Source organism: Dromaius novaehollandiae, chromosome 3 (genome assembly GCF_036370855.1).
Source record: "Dromaius novaehollandiae isolate bDroNov1 chromosome 3, bDroNov1.hap1, whole genome shotgun sequence".
Lineage (NCBI taxonomy): Eukaryota > Metazoa > Chordata > Aves > Casuariiformes > Dromaiidae > Dromaius > Dromaius novaehollandiae.
In genome coordinates, this window is record NC_088100.1 from 79,158,241 (window position 1) to 79,185,268 (window position 27,028).

At 37.3% G+C, this 27,028-nt stretch overlaps 2 protein-coding genes across 6 annotated transcripts in view; both read left to right on the top strand.

Annotated features, from left to right (window-relative positions):
* LYST (lysosomal trafficking regulator) overlaps positions 1-4,364 on the top strand; it is a 90,827-nt gene extending 86,463 nt beyond the window's left edge. For all 5 annotated transcript variants that reach the window (XM_064509233.1, XM_064509234.1, XM_064509232.1 and 2 more), the window contains 3 exons: positions 455-611; positions 843-914; positions 2,221-4,364. In XM_064509233.1, coding sequence (XP_064365303.1) covers positions 455-611; positions 843-914; positions 2,221-2,359 — 368 coding nt within the window. In that variant the 3' untranslated portion in view covers positions 2,360-4,364. The remainder of the gene's footprint in view (positions 1-454; positions 612-842; positions 915-2,220) is intronic.
* A 5,656-nt stretch (positions 4,365-10,020) lies between these two features.
* Positions 10,021-25,168, top strand: GNG4 (G protein subunit gamma 4). The gene is made up of 3 exons (XM_064509237.1): positions 10,021-10,132; positions 13,737-13,842; positions 24,423-25,168. Exons 1-3 carry the CDS (start codon positions 10,056-10,058, stop codon positions 24,549-24,551), a joined length of 312 nt encoding a protein of 103 aa, XP_064365307.1. The 5' UTR covers positions 10,021-10,055; the 3' UTR covers positions 24,552-25,168.
* The last annotated feature ends 1,860 nt before the right edge of the window (positions 25,169-27,028 follow it).

The window sequence follows — 27,028 nt, forward strand, 5'->3', positions numbered from 1 at the left end:
GCAGTGGTTTGAGTGAAGTGTAGAGGTTCAATAGCTAACGGCTTTATCCCTCTATAAAGACCTGAAATTTGAACAGATTTCTGGCAGACCTAACTTAGGGTTCAAGAACTAGCTGCTTAAAGTAGATGATATGAATTCCCTCTTAGTGTTTCCCTCCTAGTACATGAAGATTGGTCGTTAAAAATAAATTCATATAGTATTGGGTAAGTACAATTTCCCACAGATCTGAAGTGATAAATCTTTTAAACTGTTTTATGGTAGCTTGGTGGTACCCATGTTCATTATGACAAAAGCAGAGAAGAGAACTGTGTACTGCAGCACATGTGACTTGGAGTTACTTTAAACCTTCTGATCCTTTGAGAAGCTAAATTATTTTTTTAACACTTAAATTCTGTTTCATAGCCCTAACTGTGGTTTGTTTCTTCTAATATTGCCATGTTATGTTCTGTTACAGTTGGAGGGGGTAGCGACTTGAGACTTTGGACAGTTAATGGTGATCTCGTGGGACATGTACACTGCAGGGAAAGTATTTGCTCTGTTGCTTTCTCTAACCAGCCTGAAGGAATATCTGTCAACGTGATTGCGGGGGGGCTAGAAAATGGAGTTGTAAGGTAAGCGTTTGAATTTTTATATTTATTAAAATGTTTTAACTTGGTTCATGTTTTGAGAGCGTGCAGACTCAGTCACCCTGATATTTTTCTTTAAAGAAGTTGGGCAAACTGTTGTCCACTTTCTAAACTTAGCAGTTGCTAAAATTAGTTATGTTTAACTAAAATTAGTTATGTTTAACATTGAGATATTTTAAAGAAAATTAAATATGAAGGAAAATAACTTTCTTTCAGGCTGTGGAGTACATGGGACTTGAAGCCAGTGCGAGAAATAACATTTTCAAAGTCAGCCAAACCTATTGTAAGGTAAAAATACTTCAAATTTACAGTAAATGTATTTTTCTTTGTAAACAAAACCAAAACCTGGCCTTGAGTATTGAACGTGGATTTGACATGAGGACAGGGGATAAACAACCATGTCTGAAAACAGGCATGCAGTCCTACTAATTAGTCATGGAATTGAAAAGAGCACCAGTGTACTGTATTTGTAATGACAGTAATAATAGTTTCTGCTGCTAGCAGGACAAGATAAACACAGACTGAAATTAGCAGGATTCCCTTGAACTGAACAATAGCTACTCTTTATTCTTAAGTTTAGTATTTTTCTCCAGGAGCTGTTTAATAATCGGGAGATAATCTTTTAACTTCAGCAGTCTCAAGTAGACAGAAGAGGCTTTTCTCCCTCAGAAATAAATGAAGACAATGCATTTCTCCTCAGCCACTTTTTGTGAGGCTGGAGGGAAACAGTGGAGAAAGGAGGAAAGGAAATTTAAGGTAGGGCCAAAGCTGCCATTTTAGAGTGCTTGTGTAATTTTGCCCATTAGAGAGTCTGCTTGATCACTTACATAAGCAGAATTATTCTCATGTCAAAGCATGCAATTCTTGATATCCCCAGAGGGACATCTGTCTCTTTGTAAAGTGATCACTTCTCTTGTTGTAGAGTAACTCACTCAACAGATCACTTCTAGGAATTTGATGTTGTGACCATTGCTGAAACACCATTTAAAAAACCAAACCACTAATCATTGGTTTTTAGAAGCAAAAAGCCCTGTCTGATAGCAGTTACTGTTATTCAGTTATCTCCTTTAAGAAACACATTTCAAAGTTTGTTGATAATGCTTTAGTAGCTACTGAATAATTTAAAACAGTTTGCTTAAATGAGATGGAAAATGGATGATCTTCATGCTCTCTAACAATACCCGTGGCATCACTGGAGACTTTTACTGCTGCTATAGCTTAGGAAATACTCAACTGAACAAAAGTCCTATGCTGTGTCATGAAACCTGACAGATTTAGTTTCAGAAGATAGAAGGGACAGCTCAGGGAGTGAGTAGGATCAGCACAGCTGACTATTTCTTTGACACTGCAAATAAATGAAAGTACTAAACTGCATGACATGTTAAATTGTTGGACAAAACTGCAGTTCAGATTGGTTCCAAATTGAGTAAGTAGGTAATGGCGAACATGCTACTGCGCTAATGTACTTGCTGGGACTCCCCTACTTGAGAACTAATTTTTGTTGGCTGTACTTTTGTGGTGTTTTTAATATATTCTCTACTATTTTTAAATAGCCAAATTTGATACAAAAATAAGTTATTTTCTTGTTTTTCAGCCTTACCTTTTCCTGTGATGGTCATCACTTGTTCACAGCTAATAGTGATGGAAATGTTATAGCTTGGTGTCGCAAGGACCAGCAGCGCTTGAAGCTACCCATGTTCTATTCATTCCTTAGCAGCTATGCAGCTGGGTGATGACTGTTTTTGCTGCTAACTCATTATGTTTCTGATGCACTTTAAATCCAAAATAGATTACAGAATCTTTTAACTGGATTTTTTGAAATAGCTTAAATGTCTTTAAAATGACTGAGTAGATTTAAAGAAATGGGAAAAAAAGAAACAGCAGTCTAAGATTGTTGTAAAATTGTGTATACAATGCACAGACTTGAATATTAAGGTCACCAGGAAGCTCTGGTCATATATTCCAATACCAGCAAAATGGCACATAAATGCTCTAACCTACAAGTCAAAATGCTGCAATATAAAATGTAATAGTATTTTTTTAAAATCATTTCTTGGACACAAGAATTTTTGACAACTGAATCAATAATAGTGATTTCCCCCTCTTTTCTGTTGTAAAATATCAGCAGTGTAAAGTTCTTTATTTATGAAAATGTCAGCATATATATATCTGATTAGTTGAGTGTGGTATAGTTGGCTCTGGGATAATTGACCCAAAACTTAAAAATCCAAGATGAATCAAAATTGCTTTTTTGAGAAGCAAAGAACTCAGTAGGTGCTTTTTGCACCATCTTATAGGTATTGTAATGCTAAAAAATTTCTGTTACCTTTATATTTGTAATCGGTCTTCTCTGTTGAGGTAGAATAATAGTCTTTACAACAGACAAAAATAAAATACCTGTGTCTTAGTGATGGGCAGGCATCTCATGGCATCATGAAGCAATAGTTAGATCAGGGTTTTATAGGGGATTTTTGTTTTGTTTTTCCCCAATGTAAAGTGTTAACTCCACAGATTTGTAACACTAGCTATTGTGATTCTGTGGCAGAATATATATAGCTTATCTTCAGAGCTTTCAAAAAAGGCATTAAGGTACAGGTGTGCTCCCATTTGAGTGTCATTGAAGTTAAATACACTGTAAAATGTTTGAATCTAACTGCCTGAATAATCAATGTTCATAGGCATCAGATGATTTGGAAGAGTTTACACAGATACATTGTGCAAATATGCTATTTATTCATAGGTGCTATTTTTTTTTTTTTGAGAGGAAAAATAAGCCTCCATTGTGAAAGGCTTAAAATTTGAAGTCTTAGGCCAGATCAAAAATTAACATTTCAATTGATGGATTTTAAGGCCTGTAAACCTGATTCACACTGTATCTGCTAGTTATCTGAAAGGTAAAACACAAGAATGCTACTTAAGCCTGATGTAGTTACATTTTTCTTTTAAATCATCTTGCCTTTTGATCATTTACATATTCCACTATTGCCATACAGATGAACTGCTATATCTTATGTTTAAGGTTCATCTGCCTTGAAAACACTGTAATTGAGAATGTCAAGTTGCGATGAAGAAAACATGTACACAAAAGATCTGTATACTTTGAAAATTCCAGAATCTTTACAGAAACTTCCAAATTTGAAGAACTTTCCAAACTGGAAAAACTTAATCTAGAAAAGTCTTCTCATAGTCTGTGACAAAGACTGATCTTTGGTTTAATTAAGCAAGTGGCTGCATACTGTATGAATTAAATTTTAAATTGCATATATTGTAGCAGCGTTGTATGGGATGGCTTTAATTATGTTTTTCATTATCCAAATGTTAATGTAAGGTCAAGCACAGACTGAAAGGCCTTTTGGCTCATGTTGAAGTGATGTGCATTATTTAAAAGAAATAAAACACAAATCTTGTGGTTTGGGGGTGTTTTTATGCTCCCTGGTCTGGGGTGTTACTCATAAAGGCTTATTTTTATAAAGCAGAATTTCACTTGTTAAAAATCAATATGCAAAGTTGCTGGCCTTGTGAAGAGTGCAATATTATATTTTTATGTAAAAGTAAAAATGATTTTTTTGAAGCGGGGAATATTTATTCAGCTTAACATGTTCTGGAACTATTAAAACAACTTCAACAGTATATGTGCATGTCATAATGAAATTCCCTGTAAATGTCACATTCCACACTGTCTTTGTATATATTGTCACATTGGATAATAAACAGATCTTTGTATCAAATTGCTCATGAGATGGTTACAACCACATTTTTGGCTTAGTTTCTCCTCGGTTCTGTTAGTGATCTTTTTGCTCACTTTGATCCAGTTTTGTTTTTGCTGGCTGTCATGTCTTTCATCTTAGTCTTGAAGTGGGGAGGTTCTGTTTATAGACTACATTATGTGGCTCTCAAACTGGAGGAGAGGGGTATGAGATTGGAAGTGGGGAACCCCCAGGAATATTCTATTTTGCACATGCACAAGTCCCTTCCCACGGGATATGAGGCTGTAATTCAGGCAAAGTGATGGCTATCTTGTTAGATGCACCCACATATACACATCCTGCCTCATTCTGCCTGGAAACCTAGCTTAGCCAAGAAAAGGTAGAAAAGCAGTTTCTCTGTGGATTTGCTGAGGAAAGGAGGAACCATGAAAGGAAGGCATGGAAAGGTGCTGGCAGAAATGGGAGCACAGGATCTCTGGGAGGGTTCTGGTGGAGGATGCAAGGATCTTCCTCTTGGAAGCCAAAGTTTGGGGCAGGGTCATATGACAGGGCTAGGTCTGATACCACTTGCAGATTTTGTGGTGGACCCAGATCATTATGTTCTGATGGTGGAGATGTGTGGTGAGAGGGGGGAGGCCAGGGAATAGCCAGATGTCCACGTGGGGGGAGAAAAGAGAGGAGTTCTCTAACAGTTACAAGAAAAAGGGAATCCTGATCTAAAGTTTGAGATCTACTCATTTAGGTAAACCCATGGAACAAAAGCAAAATCATAGACAGAGAACGGTGTATTTGATCTGAATTAAAGGCTTCTATAGGAAAATAGTTTCCTTTGGGAAAAGAGAACTTTCAGCTTTGAGCCTGAAACATCAACTTTAAGGCTTCTTTTTGTATTTAAAATGCATCTATCTTTGGAGAAAGGTGATGAAAAGCCCCTGCCCGCATACTGAGCAGGCATCTTTTTCTTTCAGCATTTATTTTAGCTATGTGTGACTGCATGATATACTACACATTTAGGGGCAGAAACTGTAGAAAGCAGTGGGAAAAACACCATCTGGTTGGTTACTAACAGTCCTCTAGTTTACCTCCAAATGGACAAGCTCAACTCTATGGTTTGTCTGTGGCAATAACTGGATAATGTAAAGTGAAGCTCTCTAGAATGTAAACTGGAAAAGGGGTTTATTTTTGTCAAAATATGCTCATAATGGAGTCCTAATAGGACTGATGTTCTTAATACTTTATTTTGTTTAAAGCCATATTAGCTTCTTTTTTTTTTCTCATATGGAAGTAGAAGTCATTTCCATATGCTGCTACTCTACCACAATAATAGAAAACAAATGCTACTTAAAAGCTGCTGCTTGCCTTGAAAAATAGCCATTAGAATATATTAAACACCTAGAGGTACAGACAGCTTTGTTTTCTTCAATATTGTAGAATGTTACAAATTGCTGACATACAGTAAGGTGCTCCTTGCTAGTAAAGTATGTGGTAGAGATTTACTTGTCGTCTGCTGTTCTGGAGTGGGGTCAGAAGGCCATTGGTTCTGCATCTGGATTTCTGTAATAGGCTGTGCTGTGTATTTCACAGTTCTCAATCCTCCTTTTCACAAGTGATCCACCTACATTGTACCTAACGATTATGATTACTCTTGCACTCTCCTGGGCTCCTTGACACAAAGTAGACAGGCAAAAACATTAGCCTGTTCAGTTTCCAGTTTGCAAACTAGTGTTCCTGGAAAAACTTGAAAATACTCATTCTCTAAAAGCAATTGAATAATGCCAACATAACCCTCACTAGTGGCTAGTTCACATAGAAGTAATCTTCTATTTGATTCAAGGAACAGAAATTCATGCTAGCAGTTAAAGGCATTATGTTCAAAGCCCATAGCTAACTCAGCTTCTTCTGTTGGAATGTTTTAGTCTGCAAAAACTTGGAAGAAAACAAGTATAGACTTGTTTCCTATATTCATGTATAATATAAGAATACCTTTTAAAATAACCTCTTTCCTTAAAGTTTAGCTTAAAGAAAAAAATTATTAGAATCCCACAGTAAATAATTGTGTAAATGTGGCTCACAACAGTGACAACTCAGATTACTTAACCATCTAACAGTACTGTTTATCTAATAGCATGTACATCCTTCACACGGTAAATGGAACCTTTTGTAGAAAGATCAAGATGATGCAATTACATGTGAATGAAAAAACAGCAACAAAGATCAGTTTCAGATCAGTTTTTGGAACTCAAGGTAAGCTTGTGAACTTACGTATTTATATTCAGTAATGCATTCTGCTCTATTTTGCTTCTTCCTGTTGTTTCCTTTTCCCAAATAATCATCCTAGAAGCCATTGACTCAGTCTTTAAAGAAAATGTTGTGTGTTTCAAAGCATCTTTAAAAAGAGGATTCTTCCCTATTCTCTCTAGTATAGAAAGTGAAATGACCTGGAAATGCTTAAGGTCTATTATGACAGAATGAGAGAGCGGGGAAACGGGGAAGGGAAAAGAGGTAACAAATGCCTAAACATCTGTATGTCCCCACAGGACATAAGGAGTAACAGCCTTTTCGGGAGCACAAAATAAAGGAGATTGCTGTAATGGTATTCCTGTTAACATGTTAATTACTAGAGCAGACTAATTTTCAGTTAAAAACGTTAATTGGCACTTTAACTGTCCCTGACCTTTCTGGTTGACTCTCAATTTGTAATGGAAAAAGTATGTACAAAATCAATATATAAAGCTGACTCAATTTATTACAGCATATTAGTCATAATAATTGACAACAGTGAGTCTTAATGGTTCTAGCATTTTTCCCCAAATTTTGCTTTTTTTAAAATTCAGTCTTTCTATTCAGTGTGAGAAAAAGACTGTATGAGCTCTTACCCAAACAGGGAAGTGCCTGTGTCATGCAAGACTTGTGAACTTGGTGTTTTAGAAACATTTACAGGATTATTTGATCTCTACCACCTGCTAGAATAATCAAAGCAATTTATCTCATGCAGGCTTCCTCTGTATGTAGTAAAGACATGTGTGGGCACATGATTAGCATCACCCTCTAAGGAACACAGAGCTGTTGCTGCCCATGACTGTAGGAGAGGACTGTATGTGCTGCAGAATCATGCCCAGCCCTCAACTGCTGCAGCATGCTGTACAGTTGTTTCACTCCCACCCGTGGCACTAGTAACTTGCTGTAGTATGCAAGTCGGGTACCTGTAGTCGACGTCCTTGAAAAGAACGAAGAGCAATGATTTATCTCCTTCACCCAAGCATTTTGGCTTTAAAGAGGTGAAATGGCCCTCTCTGTGAGTGGAGGGCGGCTGCACTCGGCCTCTGAGGGCCCTGAGCGTCCCTTTGCATGCGCTCAAGCCAAAGCGGCGCCTCTTTCCTCTTCCCTGCCTTCCCCGGCCGCGTTCGGCGGGCTGCCTCCGCGCTCTCCAACGGCTCCGCGGGCGACTAACGGCTGCGCCCGCCGCGTCAGGTGACGCGAGAGGGGGCGTGCGCGTGCGCTCTTCTCCGCGGAGCGGAGGGGCGGGGCGGGGGTGCGGTCGCCCGCGCTGCGAGAGGCGCGAGGAGCGGCGCCCGAGGGCAGCGGCGCGCCTTGGCAGCGGCTCTCCCGGGGGCCGCCCCGCCCCGCTCCCGGCAGCGCTCGCCGCGCCATGTGCCGCTGCCGCCGCTGGGTGCCGAGCCGGGGTGTGAGCAGCGTCCCTTCCCGCGGGCCCCGCACGGTGAGTCCCGCGGCGGAGGGGGAAGGTGGGAGGAGCTGTCGGCGGGGTGGTGGCGCCGGCGGGGGCGCGGGCTGCGTACTGCGGTGGGGGAAGGGGGCGCTGAGCGGAGGCCGCCGCGGCCGGTGCTGCGCGCGCCCGCCCGCCGCCGTTAACGGCTTTCCTGGAGCCCCCGAGGTGCGCGCGAGGACGAGGGGACGCGCCGGCCCTGCCGGTCGGTGCGGCCCTCCGTCGCCCCGGCGGGAGGGTTTCTTCGCCGTCGTCGTTGTGTTGTTATTGTTTTAGCGGCTTGGGGAACGGGCGGGAGCGGGCGGCTGGGCTTCTCCCCGTGTCCGCCCGTCTCTCCTGCCGCCCGGCCCCCGCCCGCTCGAGGGCGCGACCCGCAGCTCGGAGCGGCGGGAGTGTTTTTCTCGGAGTAGTGTCTGACAGCGGGTTTTTTTTGTGTCATGTGTTCCTAAATAATTCCTTCTTCCTTAGCTACTGGTGGTTGTTTTGTAGGAATTATTAAATTACCCCGAAAGTCAAAGGTTTCTTGGGGGGGGAGGGTGTTTTTGTTTAAGAAAAAGCGGCTTTAACCTATTTATGTGTTAATATGGGCACCAATCTTGGGGCTCTGTCCGAAGTGCTTAATTCGTCTTCCTTTAGCTGGTGACTGTTAGACACAAGAAAGCGGCTTCCTTTCCTTCTGACTAGTTTGGGCTGGTGGAGGCATAAGTCTTACTGCCCAACTGCTGCTGGTGGTTATTATTAATGTTCAGTGCTGTAAACTGCTGCACAGCAAACCGATTAAGGTAGTGCAGTGAAACAGAAAACCCAGAATAACAACTTGAAAAATAGTCCTGTGGAAAATAGAAGTCCTGTGGAAAATAAAGTGCCAAGCTTCTGGGAGATGGTTTTTCTACTTCTATACGTTACAATTCAGTCTAGATACATTTGAAGCAGGATTTAACTGGAATAATCGAATTTTTTCATGTATTTCTTTAAAAGTTGACAACTCTCTTTCAAGCTTAGTGGAAGAAAAAAAATAATAAGTTAGGTCTCATCTTTCTGTCTCAGACTTTCTGGATCTCTGATCTACCAGAAACTAAAGTCATCTGTGCACATAACCGGTACGCTGATGGTAATAAATTACATGAAAAGATTGTCATTGTGAAATGCCACATTAGTTCAGCCATTTTTTTCTTAGATTTTTAAATGCTGACAAGCAAGATGATGTTTTCTAATAAAAGGTTTGGGCATAGAGGAGAAGAGTTTCTCGAGCTTGGCAGTTGGACTGAGTATATTTACTGTTTAAAAGCTATATTAGGCAAAAAAAAGAGCTGTTGAAGTTTGACTGTTTGCAGTTACATGATCAGCTTGAAAGCTGCTAAATACGTAATGAAATAAAATAGAGCTATTTTAGTTCTTAATTCACTTTAAAATAAAATTAAAAAGGGGGTTTTACTGGCATATCCACACAAAAACTTCCTTTGTGATATAAGTTGAAAATAACTGGTGGAAAATGGCGCAACAGTAGTACGGGAATACTGACTTCAAAACAGAATGTTGGAGGTGTCCAACTGCAGGAGGTCTCTTTTTTTTCCTTTTAGTATATAATCCTAAGCGAGCACCAGATATTTTTCTATTAGTGTTTCCATCATCCTGCTACACTTGGGATCAGTGTGACTGCAAGTGTGAGCCTAAGAAATGTTCACATTTTTTATTCTGTAATTCTTCTGTGGTAGTTATTTCTGAAGTCACCACATTTATGGAATGAAAATGATATTATTTCCTTATTGTGAACAGCATTGTCTTGCCTTTAATCTCAGTCATTTCTGTTGATACTAATAAGCTTCTCCTTAACAGATACAGTAGAAAACTGTAATCATTTTTGATTTTTCATGCAGCCATGAGGTAGAGAGAGTGAAAGGATTCCCTTGCCTCCTTTGCATTTACAGAGCTATATCAGATGGGGGAAGTCTCAGAGTAAGATCTGACAAAACAGGAGCAGTTGTTCCTATCCCATTCATGCCCTGCAGAAGAAGGAGAAATTACATATCCTGTCAACCGCGATACCACGCAGAGCTGGTGCTCTTAGTGCAATGGTATTTTAAGTTTCTATTTCCTAGTAGCAACTATAGAAGACCTTTTTTTTTTTTTTTTTCCTTCCTGAAACTCCTTTGACATGTCAGTTTGCCATCAAACAGCTGTGAGGCTGTGAATTTTGCTGTTTATATGATGGGTGTGTTTGCAAGTGGACAATGAAGTGCGGGAATCTTTCTGCAATCTAGAATCTGATTTGTAGGTCCTTATTCAGGGCTTGTTCCCACTAATGTCAGTAGGGCTTGTTATGTGACTAAGAGCATGATTGGGTTAACTTTTGTTGTGCTGCATAGTTCCGACAGCTATAGATCTTGTAGGAAAGGCCTTCTTTAGAGACATGCATACTGGCTTCTCTAGGCTGCACTATAAAATTTAGTAATTTCAGTTCCATCACTTTATTTTGCTGAAAGAAAATAGAAGTCAACAATTGGCTTTGGGGATTTCTAGATTTAATTCTACAGAATGCTCTTTTGGTATAATGTTTTAAGATAATACTTGGAAGTGGAAGGTGGAAAATCTGCAGTGCATCTTTTCATTCTTCATTTTCATCCTTCCTTCATTTTCATCCTTATAGAAATCTGGTTGATTCTACAAGAATTAATCAGAAATCTATGCTGTGTATATGCTGAGAAGACACCTGCACCGAAGAGCTTGAAAACTGTATTTTGCTTCCCTGCTACATGTTTTTTTTCAGACTTTTCTGCATTTTACTGCCAAGTATTTATAGAGCTTGGTAAATGTAGGTTGTGCCCCTTACCTATGCAAAGTCAAACTGTACCTGCAAGTATTTATGTAGCTTCCTGTGTTATCAGGCTGTACTTGGCCTTTGGAGTGCTAGTGGGTATAATTTAATTCATTCTAAAAACAAATAAAGAAAAGTTGTTCTTCACAAGCACTCTTTTGAGCCCTGGAGATTATAATCTTTGGCACAGATAAGTTAACAGCATCCAGAAAAAAGAAGGAAGTTTATATGAGGTAAAAAAAAAAAAAAAGAAAGGTAGATTTCAGCTAGATGGGAGAATATCATTATGGAGCTCTCAAGAGCAATGCTTTAGAAAACAGCTGACAAACATGATTTGCCAGCCAGCAGAAACTACTTTGGCTGAAAAAAGCCATGTAGTTGATGTCAGTCTTTGTTAACGCGATCAGCATTCCCCTTAAAGAAAGGAGTCACAGGGACTTGGATTCATGACCTCAACATACAGCATAAACAACGAGCTCGTATATAATCTAGGACTACTAGCATGTAACACTAACATGTAGACTGCATGTAGTCTGATCAGTAACATAGTTACTGTAACTAAGGTGATTATCAGAACCTGTGTACATATGTATTGATCTAACTTAATAGTGGGCTGCTGGAAAATCCAAGCACGAGTCAACATAGTGAACCCAGCTCAGTAATTTCTGATTCAAGGCTTCGTAGGTAATTTAAAAGATGGGGGAAAGTTATTCCTTTTGAGGATGCTCTAGTTTGTCTCCAAATGCGATAAATGTTGTGCCGTCCTGGGAGTCTAAAGAATACTTGACTATTTAAAAGGAGCTCTCAGGAGAGAAGGTTAGAGCCGTTTTTCAGGCTGCACGCTGAAATGAAACTGAGAGAGAGATCCCACAGCTGTGCTTGAAGACGGGGTCTTCCTCAGATTCTAGGCAATGATCATTCGGGAAAGGATGTGTAATAGACTGGTTTATTACTAAAACTTCTTTTCCTTGCAGTACTTTATTTCTAAATAACAGCATTATTTACTTAAAGAATATTAGGGTTAAGAACATTAAAGAGTATTGTAGATCCTAAGGAGAACAGAACCATGTCTGAACCAAAGCTATAAATGTTAGGAGGACCAGTTCATCATATTGTAGCCCATAGTTTGATTTGAGAGTGGGAGCAATTCTCATTGTCAACGTTACTTAACAGGTGATAGGGCCTTACCTGATAGGCAAATATATACTGCAATTTGCAAAGAGTGAAAGAAGTTAGAGGTATATTTTGCTTGGTAAATGAAATGTGAAACAGGAGACATCTGTCTTGTAAAGTTCTTGAATCAGAACTGTCTGTATGAAAAAAGAGATTAGATATTTAAATGGATACTGAACACTTCTAGAAATACAGCAGTTAAATATTTAAATTTATGTAAAGGCCAGGGTAGGAGCAGGGTTTGGAACAGAACAAATCTTTATGCTTCAAAGTATAAACAAACCTCTTACTAGGGATAAATGGGAATTTTCTCTGGTGACCAAAATAGCTATCCTAGAACTCTTTTTTTTTTTTAATGAACTCTCTTATTCTGATTGTTTTCTGATACTATGAAACAGTTTACCAGAGTAGTTACATATTTTCTTCCCCCCCCCCTTTTTGTTTTTTTTCATTTGCTGCTTCAGAATATAGGTAAGGATGTACTGTGTTTGTGGTATTGCCTAGGAAATATGGTTTGGATTTTTAAAAGCATTTTTGTGCCTAATAGCCTTTTCAGCATTCCATTATGGTCTTAACTGAATCTCTTATTCAATAGATACTGAAAAACTAGCTGGAAGTACTAGAAAGTGTTGTCCTCTCCAACTGTGATCCAGCCAGTGACTGTTCAAATTGTCTAGTGTAATGTTTATAACTTTCACTCTTTGCGAGGATGAATTTCCAGAAAAGCTAGGGAGAAGTGGAACAATCTGGATCATTCATGGAGTTTCAGTTGCTTAATTCAGTTAATTTAAATTGAATTATACAAAATTAAATTTAATTTGGCTCTGGACTTGAGCTGTGGCAAATGCAGAAATGGCTCTGTGGCTTATTTATCTTTAATTTTTTGTCTCTGTGGTCATTTGTAGCCTACCCATGGAGATAACAAAATTTAAGTCATTCATACTTGTGGGAGTATAATTTTTTAAGGAGAGGTAAATATGTTTATTCTTATCTTTACAGGGAAATCAAGACTTAAAAGCTAGCTGTCTGGGCCAAAGAAAAAGTCCAGAGAAAAGCTAGAATTCTGAACTCTGATCTTGCGAATGACTAGTATCCTTCCTGCTTGTCCATTGCAAGTCAAAACAAATCTGAAAATTGGTTGGAGGCTCATTGGTTGGTTAGGGTTCTTTTGTATTGTACGTTGAATTTTATGTAAAGCCAGCTCCTCCACATGTATTTAATCCTGTACCTTGTGATGAATATGAGCTAGAAGAATGTAAACAAAGGCCAAAAAAGCCAATGCTAGTGTGTTCTAACATTTCAGTTGGTCAAAGCGCACTTCAAGCAGCAACTTGTGTTCCATTTGACTAGTTAACACATGTATAGAAAATGCGTTCTTTGTATTGGCAAATATAAAGGTCTTGTTTTATTTTCATACAACGGACATAATTTAAACCCAGACTTTTACAAGTACTGAAATGTTACCTTCTTTCTTCAAAGTAGTGTTGAACATGATTCACCATCGTCTTTGTATTCTACCACCTCATTTTACAGCACAGGTTACGTATCTTAAAAAGGAGAAGTAACAGCTATCTTTGCATTGTCTTTGAACATCTGTGCTTTGTGAGATCAAAGCAGTTAAAAAGTTATTCTTTTGTGCTTTATTTGCTCTGGGTTATACTTTTCAATTGTTTCAACTTTGACTCTTCTAGGGAAAACAGAATGAAGGAGCTAATGTCGAACAGTACAACCAATATATCTCAAGCAAGGAAAGCTGTGGAGCAATTAAAAATGGAAGCATACATGGATAGGATGAAGGTAAACTTAGACTTATTGTTAATATTTTGAATTCACTCACTGCTTTGTGGTACAGCTTCCCTTAAATACTGAAGAAAAACTTGATCAGCTGAAATCAAAATTTTGTGTTGAGACATAAAACAACATTCAGCTCTTATGAATCAGTTATTTACTAACTGCTTGGTTCTAGTGAAGAAATTTTCAAAAACTGGCTTCTAGTCTATTTTTATATGACATCTGCCAAAAGCAGTGTTTTGTGAAATTTGTTAAAATCAGCTAACTGATGCACAGCTGCTCTTCTTTTTCACCTGCACCTGAATATAAGTGCCGTTCAGGTTTCTTGGTGCTAGGATAAGCATCTCTTTAGGAACTTGAATAAGTCTTTAAGACATTGTAATGCTTTTAAATAATGATGAGACAAGCTGAATTGATTTGATTTGCTTTGTTTTAGCACAGATGTCATTGCACTAAATAGCGTAGTATGACTGCAATGTTCAGTTCTGATTTCTTCACACTGGATAGCCTGCTATGTGTGGAGATTGGGTTTTATCACACCTCTAAATGTATGTGAATTAAACATTTTAGTTAAAGGCATTATTATACAGAAGTTCTTAATGTTTCTAAACCAAAAAGACCACAGAATCATCCTTCCCCATCATTCTGTCTTCCATTAAGCTAAGATTTTGTGATTAAATCAGGCACCTAAAAACTAATGATGTCATAGACAGTTTTAGGAAAGCAGTGCTCATCTCTCTCGCTCTCGCTCTCGTTCTGAAAATTGTGATTAATTATTTGGATGAAAAATCCAGCCTTTAGCAAGTCAGAAGAGCTTAGAGATGGAAAGACTAGAAGAAAGAATGCATTTATATAATCAGTTTTTCTGCAAAGTTGATGAGGATTTCCAGCATTCATTTTTGTGTAATGATAATACCAGTATTTCTACTGAAGGTTAATTTTGAGCTGTAACTTTTAAAAAGTATAGGAAGCACTTGAACAGTTCTTTTCTTTTCTTTTTTTTTTTTTTTTTACAACTCTCTTGACAAATAAGTGCATTTCTTTAAAATTATTACACAGCATTATTTGGAAAGTCTTAAGATAATTGCACATAGTTTATTTTTAGTAATATTGATGTCCTTTAAAATGGGATGAAACCACTTAGAAAACACAGGATACAAGTATCTTTGTTTGGAGACTTTAATGCCAATATTTAATTCTTGTCTTCAATTCTTAATAGTCTGTGGTTATTATAGAATATAAAAGCAAGAATCATGTGTTGCCAGTATAAATACTCACATAATACAATACTGTTAATAACAAAACAGTATGTCATGCCTTTTCAAGTGCTAGAAATGGAAACCCAATAGCTCAAGAAAGGCCTGTGAGACTCCTGAAGTAGTACTTGTAATTCTTGAGTTATTCTAGTGGCTAGTGTAGTTCCAGTGTAGCCTCCATAGCATTTAGAGGATTCTCAGCATTAATTTGCAGCTATGGGGGAGAAGGGAAGAACAGCACTGCACAGATTTTTAGCAGCACTAAAAGCAGTGGGGTCATACTTGACAACTCCTTCGAATCAGAACTTGCAGTGGGATCTTGGAAGAGCCCTTTTATGGTTACCATTTCAGTCTCTGTGATGACAAGGAAATTCTGCTTTTGCTAAGATTTGAGAGGAATATAGGAATTTTATCTGTAATACTGGAACTAGAGTGAAAAGCTTGCTTATAGCATATAAGATACAAAGCAAGAATGTATCTGCTCTTCAGTATAGAGTGCAGTACAGAAATTCCTGAATATGTGAAGATCTCATGTAAGGAAGTTTACAAGCTGAGGCTCAACACTGCATAGTTTTACAGCAGGATAGCTGTGTTTAAGTACCTGATAAACGTGTGCAGCAGTGCAGTTCAACTTGGGGCAAATGAAGGCTCAGCTAACCCCAGAGTTGTACGGCAAATTTAATGCAGGAGGAAACAGGAAAGAAACAGGAAAAGAAAGCTGTTGGAGAGTTCTTATTTCAAATAAACTTTGTGATTATATCATATGTAGGCTGAGGTGGAACTTCATTTGGTAGGCATTAATGTTTTAATGCTAAAAATGCTAAACTAGCCCATAAATACGTGGTCATGGTTATCATCATATGTCACTGCTGATGCTAAAATTATAAAAATTTTAAATACACTTCCTAATGATGATATTCTTTCTTTACAGTTATTTAGAGATTAATTTATTTAAAGCTTTATAATCTCTTGGGATGTGACTGTAATTCCCAGAATCAATGTATCAAACGTAGTATAACATTTTTAGGTTACAAATTCAGTAACATGGTTTTAAAAACATTATATGTTAAATTGCTCATGTAGTCTTAATTCAGTCTGTTTGTCCATCCTTGCTGTGACCTGAAATCCTGGATGTAGCCAATATGGGAATAATGTTATATAATTACAATTTTAAAATAGTATCAGATCATAAACTCACTGATAAGAAAGACTCTATTTTTAATTCAGGAATATTAGTAATTCACATGAGTAGTTATTCTTGCTTATATGAAAATATAAATTTTAGTTGCTCCTTTTTGCCTCAGTTTTTAGGAATATCTTATAAAGTTAATTGAATTTGCATAACTATGGTTTCTTGCTTGTATCTTGTATAATATCTTGACAAATTCATCATGTGTTAGATGCGTGTTGATAGGGGCAGTTATTTCTATGTCCTTAACTATTGGCTTGCCTTTTTATAGTGTAACACTACAAGTTAGTTTTCAGTTGGGTTAGTCCCCTGCTGTATTCATCTCACCTGAGCCCAGAACTCTTTTAGCAGCAATGCAAAATGTCTCCTTATGTGTGTTTTCTCCTGGCATCCCTTCTGCTTCTCACGCTATGTGGACTTTTATACTTTGCCAAAATATGTATTGATTTCTAACATTCCGTTCTAGATTGACCTTGCTTCAGGTGGTACTTGTGACATGCCACATACACGTGATCATATGCAAGTATTTTTTCTCATCAAAACATCAGCACCATTAGCAGCACTTTCTAGATAGTATAACTAGTTTAGTCCAGGACATACCTAGGTGGTCTGTATTCTGTGTTTCTTTCCAGGAAGGGCTTAGCTCAGCTTCCAATGATTTCAAAAGGGTAACTGTTACTGGTGCTGAACCAGTGCTGCATAATGGTGTCAGCACGAAGTCTCCTAACATGCAGACTACCTTATGCACATACGTTGTACATTTCTTCAAGGTTTGAGTGTAGTCGCCTTGATTAATCTGGCAACAAAGTTGAGGATTGCAGGATAACAAGTTGACTTCCCTCGCGCCCTTAGGAAGGAGCAATGCAGGAACATGACTCAGACACTGATATACCTTAGTTAGGTGTCCCTTTGCCTGGATCATGCCATTGCAACCCACGTGTCCATCAGGCACTAATTCTATTCATATGCCTAAATTTTGGTGGACAAAGGAGATTTTTCCTGAAATACTGCTACTTCAGTACAACAAAGAGCAAAAAAAGCAGCTTCAGGATAGACTGCAGAGACTTTGGCTCAGAGACGCTTTCCTCCTCCATGTCACCCAATTCTGTGATCACAGCCTCAATCAACCCTGGGCTTCCTCAGCAGTTCCTTTTCTCAGTGATTATCCAATCTCTTGGATTAAACCATGTGCAGGTGTCACATTCTTAATTGAAATTCTTGTGAATTTAACTGCTTAATGTTTTTTCCTTGAACCAGCTGTGGAGCATCAACCTTGGCCCCATGAGATTGCAATTAGAGCTGTATACAGTAGTGTTTTCTTTAGTGCACTTTGCAGCAGCTCCCCGAAGGACAGGAAGAGATACGCAAGGCTTTTCCAATGCACTCTTAAATGACAGTTTTGTGCAGGATAAGGAAGTAGGAGCTTGAGGATGAGCAGAAGTACAGGACTGGTGTTCCTTTCACCTCATCAAAGCAGATATCCCTGATTGCACATTTTAGAGTTCTCCATATGTTCTACTAATTTCAGTTTAGAAACATGGTAGTAAATTCCCAGATTTCTGATTTTTTTTTTTAGCCTGCATGGTGACAATTACAAAAACAAACTCTTTGCTTTTAGTTTATTTTCTTAACACTTGGAGTACATTTAAAGTCACACTTTTTTCTGTACCAAGCCACTAAATTACTTTTTTAAATAAATGAAAACAAACTGATTTTCGTGAAATACATTTGTTATGGGAAGTAGTGCCCTTAAATTGAAACCAAAAGAGTTGCACCAAAAGCATACATTGGTAACAGTGAAGTGGAAAGCAGAATGGGATAGTGCAATAATGTGGCGCTCAGGGGTAGAATCAGATCTGTAAAGGTAATATGGAAGAGAACTCTTTCCCCCTCTCCCAGTCATAGGCATGATAATTAACCTTGATGCTTAATTATTCCTTAATGATTAATTCTGAACTATTAAATTCCTGTGCAGACTGGATTTGGGATCTTGTCTCTGAATTTGTGCATCATCAAAGGAAACACTAAAAACCGAGGAAATAAGTACCACAGTCTGTAGTCATTCTGTACAACTTTTTTGCTTAATCTTTAGTTTAATTGGTTAGCTTCCCAAAAGAGTTGTGGGCATCTTCAAAAATAATGCATACATATATTGTATAGCATACTGTACTGTTTTTTAGTCATCTTTTCCAGGTACTTCAGACCTCCTTAACTGTGGGCCTGCCTTTTTATAGTGTAAAACTACAGGTTAGTTTTCAATTGGGTTAGTCCCCTGACCCAGGTCATCCTGCAGCTTCATGAACAATGGAACTGACAAGAAGGAAAAGGTGTGAATGAGTGGCAGAGAAAAGGTCGGAAAAATATGGCCGAGTTTGTTGTAACTTTAAATTGTCAGTGCTTGGTAGATTGTCTTAAAGTTGTTTTTATATAATAAAATCATACCTTTCAAGTACCAAATCATTAGCTCAGTTATGTGGACAGGTTCATTTGTTAGATTTGTCATGTTCTTAATCACATGTATAAAAAAAGACATTAGGTTATTTTTGCAGTTAATTTAATTTTAAAAAGCACACTTATTAGCAGGTGTGGCAGACAGAAACCAGATAGCTTAAAAGTGCAATTATTTTGCCTTTCAGGACAACTTGGGACAAAACAAAAGCACCAAAAAATCTACTGTGTTTCAGTATTGTAATGCTTCCTATATTAACATAGACTATGGTTTGCAAAAGGTTCGTACCTTGATTTCCAGAATTTCTCTGAACAAGTATATGAGGGATTGTGAGGAAGGGTTGGTTTGTTTTTTATTCCCTCCAGAACTGCTTTTGCTTTTAATCTTGGAAATAGTAAGTGTTTATTTCAGTCCAGCCAAATTTTACTGAGAGACTTTCCAATGGTTTCAACAGGGGATTTTGAGTTCTTGGATCGTAACTGTAAAGGTAGAGAAATTAACTCATTTCCCTTTTTTTTCGCCTGTTTTGGAGCTGCTTGAGCTAATTAGACATTTAACAAAAGAACAGTACTTCCAAAATAATTTAATTAAACATTACTTTGCAAGCAACTATAACCAACTGATTATTCCCTTAATAGACAAGACCACATTGTTAACATTAGAGTGCCCTCTTTATTGAGTAGGGAAATCAAAAATTCAAGCTCACTATTCTACTACAGGGGCAGTTTGTTTGCTGTGCTGAGTAGTTGCTATAACCAGCAAGAGTTAGGTCCGCTCAATTAAAATTTTGTAGTTATACATATGTTTGTAGTTGCCCATTCCCCAGTGTGTTTTGGATTGTTCAACTGATTTAAAAATCAAGTCCTCCAGCCATTCAGAGCAGCAAGCAATGCAGTGTTCTGAGCTTCCACAAAGAAATTTCATGGTCAAGGTGTGAAAGAAACAGGATAGCTTGAGAGGAAAGGATGAAGGTAGTGGTATATTCATTGGTAGTTGGAATGAGTATTACTGCAGTGGGTTTTTTCTGTAAGCTGTAAGAATCCCAGAAGGATCATAAATGGAATCTGTTTTACTTCTCCGTAAAGGACTGGCTAGAATTATAATGCAGAAGTAAGTAAGTAGAAATCAGGAGGAGCAGATTCCACGCTAGAAGACATCAAACAAAATCAAACAATGGCCTCATGACTAGTAGACTAATGTGCCTTCCAGAAATATTAGCAGTAAAGTTGAGAAAGCAAAGATAATATTGGTGCTTCATCACAATTGTCCCAAGGATAAAGCACTATTTAATCATCTCCTCACAAGCAGAAAGGCGAGAAGGAATGTTCTGACATTTAAGAACCATGGTGTATCAGCTACTATTCTTTTTTTTCTTAAGAAGGTAGAAAATATTCCTAACTGGCTCTGAATAGTGATAAGAGATAAGCAGTGGGATTGCTGATAAATGTGTGTGAATCTCTTCATTTTAGATGTAAAGGATAAGCAGAGTGGGTTTCATAGCAAGGATAGTAATTAGTCACAACCCATGACAAGACAGATGACATAGTAATTGCAGCATTTTCCCCTGTCACTGAAGCTTATAATTATTAGTACAGCTAACAGGATTATGTTCTAACTTTGGCTGTTTTTATCACCTCTGTTACTTGGAAATGTAATGGTAAAATTCTACAGTCCTCCTGAGACTAATTCTTTAAAGCATCAGGGTTGTTCTTTTTTTTCCCTGATAATTTGACAGCCAGATGTATTTTTACACTACATAGAATAAAAATTATTGTATAAAATGTGAGATTGGCTTGATACATATGTATTCCAGCTCCTCTATCTATACATTTTAAAATATAAAAAATATGGAATGGTAATTTTCTCTTAAAATTCATCAAAGTGGAGTCTTTTTTTTTTTTAAGCCACTTCTGCAGTGTGTATAAATTACTTTGAATCTGTACGTCAAGCTGTATTGCATAGGAGAGCTGAAATGATAAATGTGTGTTAGTTTAATTTGAATATTCAAATTACGTATTTTTATTTTAATTCTTGGTAAAAGCCATTCTGAAACTGTCCAGCAACTTTCATCTACAAAAAAAAGCTAAAGGTGAGTACAAGCTATGATAGACTGGTCTTCATTTAACTTCTTCCGTGATGCAAACAGGATGATTAGGATGTAATTTTATATAACAAATCACATTATTGGTCATTAGGCAACCCCTGCATGCTGACATATGCTAAAGAAGCTGTCTCTGCTATGGTCTTCCACCTCTGCTGTTTTGAATAATACTGAGTAGGAAACACGCTGGAGGCAATATCATGTTTTGTTCTTTTTTGGCCACAGTTCTGACTTTAGTTCCCGTGGTTGTGAGCTTTTATTGCTCACACAAAAAAGCTTTTATTGCTGCTGGAATGTCATCAGCTAACTTAACTCTCCATAGTAAGTGGTCATTATTCCACTGCCTCAGCCATGATCTACTCCAAATTGAGTGAAGAAGTGGCCATAATTGAGTTTTATAACCACCGTAATCCCAGTGTAGGAGGATTTCTTCTCCCCAACCCCTCCCCCCTTTTTTAAGCGTGAAAATACATGGCCTAATAGAGGCTGAGAAGTACAGAATTCAGTTTATGAACTGCGTACATTGAAATGTATGCTCCTCAGTTCCTTGTTGCAGGTTTGTTTTCCTCTAAACTGTATTATATTTTGTCTAAGAGGAAACTCATTTGTTTGTGTTGTTTAAACACTGCATTGTTGAAGAATCTGCTTGCTCTGCTTTGTGGTGTTTCACATCCCTACCAGTATATCAAGTTAGATATGAATATTTATATTGTGCTTTTTGCTAGTGATAAGCCTCTTTTAATTCTTACATGATGTGAAAGCACAGTGAAATGTAGAGAAACAATTAAAAAATGGCATTACTGGGATTTTCCCTTCTAAAAATTATGGTTGAAATTGTACTTTTCTTCCATCCAATGAAAAGCAATATACATAGGCTGATGCTGCTTATCCATATGTGAAACAAGCAAAACAGCTATGGGAAAATCGGTCTGTTGAAGTCCATCATTGGTTCCCTGCTCTTGCAGGATCGGTCTTACAAAGATTGTTGGTTTCTTGAACAGAATAACTCATTCAGCAGCTTAATAATTGAAGATGAATGTGCCAGGCATCTTTAATAACCTCTCTTTATGGGGCCCAGAGAGGTAGAATAGCTCTCTGTTAGACTTTAGGACAGTAAAGTTTATTGTGACATAGCACTGAAAATGTCACTGAGCTTTTTGTGGGCACCTGTGGCTCTGAGTTTGACTTGCTCAGTTTGAATGAGAGTTCAGGATCAGCTAATAAATTAGAGCATAGAACTATCTTTTCAGAGAGACAGCTGACCTTGAAGGACAATATAAAAGTGAAAATGTGTATGTTCAATAATTATGCGTATAATTGGGATTCTCGTTACTTGAAAATGCTTCTCCAAAAGGCTGTGGTGTACATTCCTCCTTAAGCTCTTGGGAACATGTAACCTCTTCTTCAGTGAATGTATTCTTTGTTAGTTTATACTTTACTGAGATACAGCACAGGTCATTAGCAAAGAGAAGTATTTTTGCTGTCTTTTGATCTTTCTTGAGCTTGATAAGAACTTTGTACTCTGCCTACAGTGTGCCTCTGTTTGGAGAATTCAATTTTTTAAAATTCACTAGTAAACTTAAAATTATGAATATGATAGCAGTCTCAATTTTCTATGTCACCATTACAGTTCTACCTCTCTGACTCTAGACTGCCATCACACTGTAAATTTCATGCTTTTGTCCTTGCTTAGCAAGCAAATAATTGAAGACAGTCTGAAAATAGTCAAAATCCTTTCTTTAAACTTGAAGTCAGTCTCTACGGCTCATTTTTGTTTGAGCTGCCTCTCTTTTCTGCACTGGTCCTTCCGAATATCTCTGCATGCTGATTTGCTCAGTCTAGTACTCAGTCTTCTGCTTTGTACTGGCCCAGCAATCCATTGTTCACATGTAATGTCTCTGCCCACTCTCTTGTCTCACTATCTAATTTAAAGTCAAGCTAATTTTAAGTAATCTACACATTTGTGCTTCCTCAGCTATCCTAGTTTCTACTGGGATGCCAACCATAAGTACTTGATGTTTTTAAGAATTCTAGCAGGGCATATTTTAATGGATATTTCAAATATAGGAAGTCAGCTCTTTCCTTCTGGAAATGGATTGAAATTTCGTATGAATGCTGATCCAACACCGATTGACCGCATACGTCTAATCTGAAGCCTGCTACAAGCTGGACTCCTGCCAAAGCAAGCTGGATGTGAGGAAGCTACAGAAGAATGATGACAGACCTGTTAGAAAAATACCAGAAATCAGATTTATTTTGCCTCTTCACTATAGTAAAACTATAGTTGTACAAACATGCTGACATCAGTGTTTGACTGAGGAGAATCCAACATAGTGTTCAGAGGAACACATTCTTTTACAAAGACTCCCCATCTCAGTCTGTATTGTAATACTGAAAACACAATAATTAAACAAAGCAAAGAGATTCAGATTGTTGTAAAAATCATCTTGCTAACTGAGCAGAACAAAAATATTTTGTATATGAATTCTAAGGTCTTGAAAAACTTACAAGGGTCTCAGTGAGCCTAATGTCACCAATATTTTAATGGCACAAAGCTGCAAAGGCTACAAGATTTCAGCTACAGCTAAAATGTTTTCATTTTTAATTTCATGCAAAATATTTTGACTGCCAACACACTGATCTTGTGCACTGGCAGACTGTGACTATATCTTGATAAGAATTATATTGAATTTGACCCTGTGAAACAGAGAACATTATATTAAAACTGCTCCACAAATTGGATAAAAAATACATAATAGCATTCACAGACTTACACAACAAGTCATATATTTCTGTAAGATTATATAGGATAATTCTCGAAATTTACAGAAAGACTATCATGTTTTGCTATATTTCTGTAGAACTTCTCAGTAAAGCTAAAGTAGAATTCTAAATTTGGAAACTTTAGAATTGTTTATTCTAGAAGTATAAAAAACGTAAGGTAATTATCAGGTTTAAATTAATGTGATAAAGCATTACTTATAATAATTTACTAAACAGAAAATATTAGATTGAATTCATTGAAAAGGGCAATATTTAGCTTAATTGGGAACTATGACTCATAATGATCAAGTTTTTCTCCTGATTTGTTACTGCTTTTTAATTTCATGTTAACGTGCCTAAAAAACAAAGAACTTTTTTTTTCTTTTCTTTTTTTTGCATCCAGAGGAGGAGAGGGTAGAGAGAGTCCTTGTGGAAAAACATACAACTTTGCTTCTCTGATGACTGGGATTAAGAGCTGAGGCAGAAGGCCTCTACAGAAACACATACTTCACTGTGAATCCATATTGCTTCCTTACTATTAGCATATGCATGTTTCCATCAGTGTATGTTCCTGACTTGTTTCTGATGGAAGAGGAACAGTTAAACAGCCATCATATAAATCAATACCATTTCATGTCAGTACATTAGATAAAATGTATATAAGGATGATTAGGCCTAGTAGGAGCAAAATCAGAGTTGTGGACTCTGGACCAATCTATTCCTATTTTATGAAAGCTTCCAATATCTTATGTTATATGAAGAATATTTATGCAATGATGATTGGTTCAGAATTAAGTCTTACAATGGTTCTTTATTCTCTATTGTTAGGTATCCAAGGCTGCTGCTGATTTATTGGCATACTGTGATGCTCATATTGGAGAAGATCCCCTTATTATTCCAGTGCCTGCATCTGAAAATCCCTTTAGGGAGAAGAAACTCTTTTGTACTATCCTTTGAGTCAGTTTTCAATTAAAATGTCTTTTGTTAACATTTAGTATCAGTGATGCATGCTTTTGGTTTTAGCATTTTTTCTTCAGTTATCAATAATTAACCCATAATTACAATATTTTAGAAGGTAGTGCGTTTTATGGTAAATAAAATTGACTCCTAACAAATTGAAGACCAATGCACAAGTTTAATTTCAGCTCTTCAGAAAGATTCTTTTGGTCTTAATGGAAGTATTGAGTACAACATCAAATCGTAGATATCTCTGCCAGACATAGATTTTTCTGAGATCTAAATGAGTCATACAGACTCCAAAACTATTTGTAACATTCTCATTTTCTTTGGAAGGTAATTTAACTTATTTGCTTCATTTGCCTTTACAAATTTATATTTAAAGAGAGTAGTGTGACCTTTCCTCAAGTAGCACTATTTAGGAAAAAATGCAAGTGATTTATGATGTTTGTAATGATGAGCCCTATACAGTATATGGTATTTACAAATATGTTTAGTGAATGCTATAATAAACTTGACTACAAAAACAATCTTAGTAAAGCAACATTGTAACTATAAGCAAAATAAAGAAGTATAGTTACACACTAGGACTGCATCAATAAAGCTGTAGAAAAATATGTGTCTGCTTGTAATTTATTTTGAATGATAATGATTCAAATTACTTTAGAAAGTAAACTTAACTGTAATATATCAGCTGTTCATGAGAGTCTCGGAGAAGGCGTTAATCTCTGCCCTGATCAGTGTAGGGAGGTGGATTACATTTTCTAAGCAGCTCTGTCTATATGCTTTTGCCCATGAGAGCAAGACTTTATGAGGATGGAAGGCAATGGTAAATGAAGGTTGTTGTAGAAGACACATTAAGTGAGAATATTGTGCCATCGACAACTACTAAATTTGTATGTTTTGAAGCCTGAGAATTGTCATGAGATGAATTATCAGCAAGTAATTTGTGGAGGTTCTGGGAGGTTTTTTGTTTTGACTTTGATTAAAGTGCAGCTTGAGGAAAAGAATGAGGTATGGAATTTGAATGATATTCCTTCTTCATTAAGTAAAATTAATCTCAGTCAAGGCATCTGGCAGTAACAACTGTTGTTTTATTGCTATATTTTTTTTAATTTCTCTTCCTTCAAAAAGAAGTATCTAGAACAAGTCCCTCTTTTCTCAGCAAGGGGATCTTTTTATGTGCTCTGGGACGGTCTTTAAAATCACTGCTCTGCTATGTTTTGGCAAGTTTTTAGTCCAGCCCTCTTATATACCTGGTGTTTAAGACAATCCTTTGAAACAGTTAGCCGTTTTTTTTTTTCCTCCCAATAAATATTTCACTATACAAACTGAAATATATTGTTAGCCAACATTCACCTAAGCTAACACCTGTAGCCTTGCAGGGTGGATCTTAATCTGAGATAGTGAAGGTTTGGATTTGTGACCCTGTTCCAAAGTGGGTATACTGAGAACTTGGCTCTGAGTCAAACATACAAGGAGAGTTCCCTCACTGCTGTATTTTGTGAAGCGTATCAGTGTTCTGGAAATTGTATCTTTGGATTCTTCAGTGCGGGGGCTTGATCTGAGAAGCACTCCTTGAAAATGCCTATGAAATCAGGCCCTACGAATCAAGCTGAAGAGAATTTCTTTAGAGAGCTCTACTAGTCTGAATGAGTCAAGGCTCTGAACAACCATCCGTAACAGAACATATTTCCTGTGCAGAAACTTGGATTTCATAAGTACCATAAACATCTGCAAAGCAAAGGATAGCTGAGGAATTGAGGGTCTTGGGAAATACCTAAATGTTAAATTTGGATGCTAAAAAAAGGGCAGGTTGATGAATTAAACCTTTTGGATTTAGTCCACAGTGCATATTCTTTCCTCAGCATATTTTTAGCCATTTCCATCAGTGTCTTTTGTTCTGTTTTGTACAGCAGAAAGACCAGATACCTTCATTGTAGAGGTTTTATTTGCTTTGCCAATCAACTTAGATAGCATGATGCAACCAGCTACATTCAGCCACCAGTCTAATCACACAGGATGGATGGATTTGCCACAGGCTAGCTCATTCACCAAATTTGTTGTAAACAGAACTTCTCTGTTAATTTACTTCTTGTAATACCTTGTACTTACTGTAAAAACGACATTGCTTGTAAGCAATAGACTTTTGTGATATCTTTCATTTGAAGATTTGGCAGCTGAAAACATCAGTAGTCTAGTAGGCGTAGAGCAGCTTCATAGTACCTATTCTGAGAAACCTTCAAATGTCTTGACTAGGATTGTAGGATACTGTATGTGTTCTTCAAAAAGTAGATTTTTCTTCTTCAGGTTCTATATTGGTTTCCATTTCAAACTTTTCAGTTTAAGATTCCTATTCCTAACTTTTAACAAGAGTATTTGTTAATGCCTGGTGTATTCAGCTTTATTTTGAGGGTAGAGAAATAGGCTTTAGCTGACCTAGTAGCTGGTTTTTTGACAGCGAAATAAAAATGGCT